Raw genomic sequence first — 9,117 nt, forward strand, 5'->3', positions numbered from 1 at the left:
AAACACGATATACTTAGATTAAACTTAACAAAGAGACAAAGACATCCAAAGAATAGCATGTGCCAACAATGTTTTCAACCTTCAACTGACCGTGCCTCTTGAACCTTGAGTAATTAAAGGTACATACTACCTTAGTACCTAGTATTAGCCAGACAAATCAATACTCACTTTCTTCAATAAGTTAATCTCATTGCCATAACTACAGAACCCAAACAAACCTTTATCGAAGTGTATGGCTCACTGATGCCGACGTAAGTTACCAAGTTCTCGTTAAAATTACTTTTTTTGTAGTATAAAAATTACGTAAACGTGTAATCATTACCTATAGATCAGAAATGAATTATCGAAGATCACGTGTATATTCAGCTCCGACACCAAAAATGCCTCCGGGTCTCTTAGAGTTAATGGAAGGTCTAAGTAAAGATGTTCTGAGAAATAATCCAATAAATATTTACGAGTTTTGTGCAGACCACATGCAGAAATTGTTACAGATACGTGACGATAACCGTAAGTATATCTCTGCTATTAAACGTCTCCTATATACTTAGAAATTGATATAACTTAATCTTGGTTAAATTGGTCTTAAACCAAACTCATATTTAGGTATATTTACAACTTTTAAATATATATGTAATAAATTTAAAATATAGTTATATTTCTATTTGAATTTCGTTGAATATACATAATAAGAATGAATGAAATATCTAATTTGGGATGTAATTAATAGTCATCAATGTTAATTATCATGGTAGTTACTTAATTTAAAATCTTTGGTTGTTTTTGTGTACCTACTTTGTAGTATTAAAATTAAAAATTTTAAAAGCTTTGGTGCCTATACGATTTTATTTTACTACACAATATCTGATTTAGAATAACTGAAAATAAATATGAAATGCTTGTTAAAATATTTTGGACTCCTTGTGACTGATCGAATTGGTTCGTTTGATAAAAATTTAAAGTTTATCAAAGTCAGGATATTTTTTACTGCCATTAGGTATGTAACATTTTTTTAAATTAATATCAGTATTGAGTTTGGGTTGTATTTCTCGTTACTACTTACTATAACTTCGATTTTGTTTTTACCTGTTTCCTTGGTACTTGAGTGGGCCGTAAAATTTTGAGTTATTGGTTCGATTCTCGATAGAGACTGATATAAAACATCTTGATGATAAGGCACGGAAAGATCTTATTCGTAAAGAATTATTGTAGTTGTCAATCTGCCCCATAAACTAGTTTATTTGCACCAAATTTCGCACATTGCTCTTTTCATATCTATGAAATTGATGTAGTATATTTTAAATTATGATTATAGCACATCAAAGTATAAACTTGGAACAAAAAATAACTAAGGCACAAAAAATAGTGAGGGAAAGAGCTAAACAGCGCCGTGAAGCCTATGATAAATTGATAGCAGGACAAAAAGATAACTTGCTAAATAATCGTGCTTTAAGTTTACATGGATCAGCAAACGTACAACTATCAGAAGGAGAATTACCTGTCAATCAAGTAGAAGATCTTGCGGCAGAAGGTCGGATCGACATAAAAGAGATGAATAATGATGATTTAATTGTGAAACGTGAGGTTGAAGAAGTACAAAAAATTAATGATCAGAATATATTTGAAGATGAGTCGAAAGAAGAAGGAAATGAACAAAATACCATCGATATGGGTATTGAAAAAAGAGAGAATAAGAACCAAATAGCTATAAATTTGAAAGAATTTACAGATATTTCTAATAATGAAAAATTTGATGGTGACCAAAGTCTGACATCACTTATTGAACCGAGCTTTGAAATAAATGCATCCGGCGAAACATCATCACCTAAAGAAAGCTTTAAAGAAGCAATTGATGACCTTGATCAAAATAATTCTATTGAAAATGAAAACATCGAAACAGACGCAACTAAATTGAATAAAAAATCTACATCTGTAGAAAAAGCAAGGTCTGGCGATGATACAGACATACAACCCGAATCAAAGCAACATGAAATTCAACCGTCACTAGTATTCAAACCGACTAGTGCTAATCATGAATCAGAATTTATAATTACTAAGTTAGAACAGTCAATGTCGGAACAATCAAATAATGTAGAAAGAACAGAACAAATTCAGGGAAACAGTAGGAAAATCACAAGCGACGCGGATGCTCTTCCTGAAAAAAATGATGACGATAATTTAATTAACGATGGTACTCATCACAATGGCATGGATTTAGAAACTGCTGCCATAACTATACAAAAAGTATTTAGAACTTTTCTTTTTAAAAGTAAAACAACCAGTATAGATGATGCTACAAACGTGGATATTAATTTGTTTATTAACGATAAGAACGTCCAGGTATTAAATGCTGAATATATAACTGACTGAATATTTAATCATTTTTTATATTTATGGAGATCTTTAATCTTTTTCATTGAAGAAATTCTAGATCTGAATACATAAATTAATTAGTGTAGGTACATTTAATTAAGTGTTTTATAAGAAAATTAAATGTTTCAGGAGAATATAAATATTTCAAATGTAAATATAAATAAAGAAAGAAGAGGCATAAGCAGAATGGATACCGTATTGCAAACCGTTAATGAAGAAAAGTCCTTATCATTATCTACCGATGATTCTTCAACTTTATCTAGTGCAGCTACAATTATACAGGCGCATATAAGGGGATTTCTTGTAAGAAATAAATTCAATGTAAATAAAGCCTCATCCTCGTCACTTCTTGACTCTGAATGTTTTTCTGGTACTTCTATGGAAACAGACAGTGATCAACAAAAAGGGAAAACTATACTGAATATACATATTGTTCCTGAACGGGGGCACTTTACTAGCAGGGATGAAAGTATCATAACGTCAATGGATTTATCTATGGACAATAGCTCACCCTCTTCTTCCAATTTACATCCACATAGTTATGATATCAACGAACGACGAAAACAATTGAAAAGAGAAGACGCTGTTCAATCTGTCTCTCCGCCAAGCAATAACAGCAGTAGTAAACAAAGTGAAGATGTAGATTCAGTTAGGGAGTTGTTAATACCGGAAAAGAATATTACTGCTGAGCCGTTAATTCAAGACAATAATGATGTATGTCCTACACATATTGAAATTCAAACAGCTGTAGAAAAAGAACGGAGTGAGCATTCACCACAACCGTCTATTGAAAATCGCATAACAGCAGATGAATCGGATGTGGTGACGCCATTCATTGAACAGAGTATAAGTTCAGATAATGTCAAATTATTGCATACCAGTGAGTTTCATGAGGTAGTTTTACCCACAAAGGTGTCACGAAGTGACACTTCTGTCGTCCGTGGTGAGTGAAGACATCTAATTTTATCAGGTGATAAATTTTTACATACTATTGAGGCCACCGCATGATGCTTATTGCCCAATCTGGTAGTTAGTGGCAACTTGGGTTTGACAGTCAAACAATTAACAAGTAGAGTACCTTTTGCATTTATACGTAGTTAGATCACGTATTTAGATTTATACTGTAAATTGTAATTAGTGTATCTTAACAATATCTTTAATCTAGACTATGAAATTAAGTTAACCCAAAGGTCTCAATATTTGTAAACTTTTTATTAGAATCGTAAATACATACTTATGTTTTTAATTTGACTACTATAGTGCAATTTTATTATTTTCTTAAATCAATCTTGTCTTCAGCTCATTGTAATACTTTTCTTTTCAGAGTTCCACAATGTGTTAGCGTACTTTTTATTATGGAATTAATCAATCAACATTCAACGCAAGAATATTATTATACCTGGCACTGCTGTAGAAATTTTTATTAAAACCTGTTTAAATAGATTACTCTTTATTTACACGTTTGTCCAAAATAATAGTAAGAACGTTACGGAAGCTTGCTCCGAAAAGAGGTTTCAGAGATATTGCAAAGAATATTGTGATCATCAAAATGTAATAAAACAATAATTAATTTTTGTAAATATAGATATATAGAGGAACTATGGTATAACATATTATTTTCTTTCAAGTGTACATTGAGACAACTGTACTAATTTTCATTGTCTATGAGAAATCAGAACTTGGTGAAATGTAAAGACATGTATATTGTATAGGTATATAAATAAATATTATACATCCAACAAAGCAAACAAACTAGAAAATAATTTAAATGCTTTCAGGCTTTTTTCATTTATGATTGTTTATCGACTATTATATGAAATCCTACTAATTAAATGCGAAAGTTTTTATGTTTGTTTGTTTTGTTACTCCTCGCAAAAACTGCTGAACCGATTTTCATCAAATTTGGTATACACATAAAGGGTAACTTGGATTAACACATAAGTAGTAGTAGACCGTAGTTTTTATCCCGAAAATCCTATGGGTACGGGAGCTAGCCGGGTTTGAACTTGCTACGCGGACGAAAAGCTTGTTTATTGAATTTTTAAGTCGAATCGACGAACATTGTAATATCTAAATTTCAAAAAAAATTGTTTATAAGTATCATAGTTAGTTACAAACATTATAATTATTGAGACAAGCCTACTTCTCAGCAGAGAGATATTTCCTAAGTGTCCGTGAAAACATGTCTGTTTTTTCAGGGGTCAGGTTTTAAACCCTTAAAAAATGCTTATCTATAGACACGATATCAGGCACGGGAACCACATTTTTAGTTTTATGTCTTCTCGTAGAAATTGAGGCGTTCCGCTGATAGCTGCGGTGCTGGCACCGATCTGCTGTGTTAAAACAGAAACCTCAAAAACGTGATACACTGGACTTGAACCTGGTACAGTATGCGCCATGAGAGATGAGAGACAAGAACTAAACTTATTTACTATGCACCGACGCCACGCATAACAAGTTAAACTGAGCCTGCATTCTTTACAGTTTACATAATATTACCTCTAACCTACCACCACCTACTAATCGTTTTAAAATTTGTGGAACGAATAAATTTACATAATTTACTGTCCACTGGGCATATTGAAATTGGATATTTAACTATTTAGATTTTCGATGTGTATGTATGTATGTAATATTCTCAGAATCGTGCAGTTTTTAATTAAAAAAAAAAAAAACATTAATATTCAATAACAAAAGATGTTCCGTACACTGAGATTGGTTGAAAATTTAATACGTGATAATATGAAATATTATATCGAAAACTTCCCCAAGTTTGCAGAACTTTTGGAATTTTTTTCACGACCATACATTTAAAAATAATTTAATTGCAATTTTAACAATATTCCGGACTGCGGACAAGGTTGCAAATTGCAAAATGAGATTTATTGTCGTCCCAATGCACTTGACCGAAGTTTGAAAACTTTTGGAATTATTGTCAATTGATTGTCTTGACTGACTGGAGTATTTATATTGATAACTAGCTTTCCACCCGCGGCTTCGCCTATTTCCCTTGGTAAAAAGTAGCCTATGTCCTTTCTCGGGTATCAAAATATCTTTATACCAAATTTCATGCAAATTGGTTAAGACGATACACAAAAAAAAATCCACTGCTTGGCGGGCGGAGTCAATAGCTCGCTATCGCGAACGCGGGTGTGCGCGAAGTTATCTTGCAAACTCGCCGCGCTGCCGCTGGCCGACTCGGGACAAACATGTATGGAGTCGTCATACAGTTATAATATTGTTATACATTTATTCAATTGTTGATTTATTGGTTTTATTTTCTTGCTTATAAACAAATAATCTTCTTTCCAACAACTACTTAGACATTATTAATAATTATTATTTCGTAATGTTTACTTTATTACAAAATAATACAGGTTATAAATAATCTTTAAAATAACAAAAAATATTGTTACTCTGAAAAAATGAAATGGTACTCAATAACGCGGACTACTGAATTGATTTAGATAGAATTTGATGCTGACGTAGATATTACATCATGCCCAGAAATGAAAGGTACTATTTCTGAAAGAAGTTATAAACCCTAATTCTTCTCAGTCAAAGTCAAGAGTGGAAGATATCACTAATACAGTAAAACTGATGCGAAACTTTGGATGTTAATTTGTATATTTTTTTGTTAGTTGTTACTTAATCACGTCAAGACTACATTACCAATTTTGATAAAATATAGCTAATTGCCTGGATTTACACATAGGATACTTTTTATCCGAACTGAACACTTCTGTGGGATAAAACAGGATTCACGATATAACCTAATTCCACGCGGGCAAGGCCGCGGCCGGAATGATGTTTTTTTAAATAAAAAAATTGTTTAAAAAAAAACACAAAATATATTGACGCATGTATTTATTTTTTGCACTCTATTATAATTGTAATTATTCATTACAAATAATCAAAATAAAATAGCCAGAACAAAGTTAGGCCCTGGTAGGGTAGGTAGGCAGGTACAGCAATGTGAGACGAACACTGGCTTATTTATACCAATAATAATGTATTATAAACATTAAATTAAGTTTACTTTCTAACAACAAAAATACATAATATTAGCTAATGTGAAAGCGAATCAACCAATCATCCCACAAAAATGAAATGTGCACACAAATATTCATCAAAATCGGTTCATGTCATTAGGAGGAGTGACTGCAGCGCCATCTTCCGGGCCCAATTGTGTTTCCAGATCACCCAGGAACTCAATTTAATATACTTACACAAAATTTTTCGAAATGAAAACTCACATTACTATGTAAATATGAATATAAACCTGTTTTATTACTAAGCAATTTCCCGCACAGGTGTAGTAAGTATAAATGAAATAAATATCAACATCAAATTCTTTATACAACATACTTATCTACCACCTTCTAAGAAATGTAATTCTTGAAATTATTTCGTATTTTTTTAAATATAATACTTCTCCAATGAGCTCCTGTTCCATATTATGTCCGCCATACTTCCACTAAGTTCACCATGATTTTTTATTTCTTTGCACTTTGTTGCTTTTTGCTAAAAATGGAATCATGCGATAAAACCAGTAGAACGTTGATAACATACATTTTTGACTGAATAAAGGTACTTACGAAGGAGTGGGTTCACATTGTGAACAATCAGTGGGTTTATTTTCCTTCTGGATTCCGGATTTCTGAAAAGATTATCTATGCTATAAATGAAAAAATCTTACACATTCGTTATGTACTTAAAACAGGGGTACATATCAAACATCGTCTATAATACAATTATCATCAAATTTAAAATAAAACCAACTTACTTCATTAATTTGTTCCAATTGTAAGCATTCTTTTTCCTCCAACCTTTATGTTTCTTCTTCTTATTTTCTTTAATGTCCCCATTTGTCTCATATTGTCTTATCGTGTTGTCACCCTTTTTTACGATTGCGCGAGCGACACAAGTTCCCCGTGTGACGGCCGTAGCGGGAATGACTCGTGCAGCGATCGGGGTAAGAAGGTACAGGGCGGCTCTCGCTATATTGGCTGGTCGCGCGCTAATTTCAAGTATTTCTTGTTTATTTCAAAACCATCGCATATTTCAAAATTCTAAATCGGTAGACGTATAGGTTGTATATTTTATAGTTAATATCCAAAAAGTCGTAACTTTACGTTTGTTATTTTGAAGATGCCAGAGATTATAAAAAAATAACAATGAGAACTTTGTATTTTTTTTCTATCGAGAAAATATCATGGAATCATGTTTCTAAAACGGTAGACGTATTGTGTTACTATTGAACTTTCTTGTCAAGAATTTTCATCACGACAACTTTAATAATATAAAAATTACGAAGGTTTAAAAAGGGCCGTAAATGTTAGAAAAATTAATTCATCACCTTAAGTAGTTAAGGCGTGATTGATGAGGCGCGATGTACTTCCAGTATTGGTAATTAACATGGTAATTAATAATTATCAAGTCTTGTCAGAACTAGGTATATTAGGTACCTATATTTTGTACTACTTAATCTGTGGATAATGCTGATACTCTTTGTCAATTGGCAGTGTCAAGTGTCAAGTTGTCAACTGTCAATGTTGCTCTTATTTGTCGATAAAATAATAAAATAATTATTAAAATAATAATCAATCGAGTTTAAGTTTTAATTTTATATACAAATAGTAGCAATGCCTTTACCACCGGCATTAGCAGCACGCCTCGCTAAACGTGGTATATTAAACTCGAATGGAAAGCCAAATACTGACCAACAAGTAACACAAAGTACGGAGGAAATTATTGCTGAAGATTATGACAATAAACCTGACGAATCTGGTGTAACAGAGAACTTTTGGGAGGGGATAGAAGGGGTAAATGTTGATCCTATTAAAGGGCACAAAGGATGCCCCAATAAAAGCAATATATATCATGAATGTTCCAAGTTTTGTGTCAAAACGTGGAAAAAAGGTAAAGTAACACCAAGTGAAAAATATTTGGAAGATAAGAGAAAACTTTTAGATATATGGCCCCTACCACCCGGTTGGGAAGAAGTTTACGATGAGGGCACAGGCTATTACTATTTCTGGAATGTTCACAATAACTTAGTATCGTGGCTTCCGCCGTCACATCCAAAAGCTACGCCTTCTGAAAGCGCTGCGCATTTGCGGGAAGAAAGATTGCTAAAGGAAGGAGATGAAAGTGATGACAGTAGCGAAGCTTCAGATCAAGAAGTTCCCCAAAGACATAAGGAAAAACGACATGAAAGGAAAGAGCGGAGACATGAACCTGTCCACCATAGAGACAAAAAGAAGCAAAGAGTCAAAGATAACGATCTTGATCCTATGGATCCAGCATCTTACTCGGATGTGCCTCGTGGTAACTGGACTGCTGGATTGGATGCCCATGCAAAGACTGGAGTGGATACAACAGCTTCTGGATGTCTATTTCAGATGAGGCCCTATCCTGCTCCAGGAGCAATATTAGCTGCCAATAATTCACATAAAAGGTCTCCTTCACCTATTTAATAAATTTATAATCAACTTGATTATAATTTATGATAGTTCGTAAGATAGGATTGAATGACTTGTAACATAAAACAAATGGTCAGTGTAAGTGCATTATTGGTTGGTTATCAATTGTCTACCCTAGACCATATTTCAGCACTGATGTCATATTTGTATTAAATAAAATTCTGTATATTTTAACTGTCTTTTCATTTGTATACAAGATTTTTATACGAGTCTGATGATGCGAATCCGACTGGAGACCATCAAAATACAGTAGAATTTGTAG

The 9,117-nt window shown here is 32.8% G+C and overlaps 2 protein-coding genes and 1 long non-coding RNA gene across 3 annotated transcripts; 2 read left to right on the plus strand and 1 right to left on the minus strand.

Moving 5' to 3' along the window:
* The first annotated feature begins 299 nt into the window (after positions 1-299).
* On the plus strand, positions 300-3,849 carry LOC149900692 (uncharacterized). The gene is made up of 4 exons (XM_090112115.1): positions 300-507; positions 1,313-2,337; positions 2,500-3,313; positions 3,695-3,849. The coding sequence occupies exons 1-4, from the start codon at positions 336-338 to the stop codon at positions 3,733-3,735; spliced, it is 2,052 nt and encodes a 683-aa protein (XP_089968241.1). The 5' UTR covers positions 300-335; the 3' UTR covers positions 3,736-3,849.
* Positions 3,850-6,212: 2,363 nt separating this feature from the next.
* LOC149900693 (uncharacterized) lies at positions 6,213-7,730 on the minus strand. Its single transcript, XR_016457749.1, has 2 exons — positions 6,969-7,730; positions 6,213-6,894 (listed from the first exon to the last, which is right to left on the minus strand). It is a non-coding gene; the product is annotated as an uncharacterized LOC149900693 (long non-coding RNA).
* Positions 7,731-7,888: 158 nt separating this feature from the next.
* Positions 7,889-9,029, plus strand: PQBP1 (poly-glutamine tract binding protein 1). The gene has a single exon (XM_090112334.1). The coding sequence runs from the start codon at positions 8,016-8,018 to the stop codon at positions 8,847-8,849; it is 834 nt and encodes a 277-aa protein (XP_089968460.1). The 5' UTR covers positions 7,889-8,015; the 3' UTR covers positions 8,850-9,029.
* Positions 9,030-9,117: the final 88 nt, after the last annotated feature.

Source organism: Colias eurytheme, chromosome 18 (assembly GCF_061535395.1).
Source record: "Colias eurytheme isolate Ceu_HAF_F1 chromosome 18, ilColEury1 Martin Lab GWU primary, whole genome shotgun sequence".
NCBI classification, from domain to species: domain Eukaryota; kingdom Metazoa; phylum Arthropoda; class Insecta; order Lepidoptera; family Pieridae; genus Colias; species Colias eurytheme.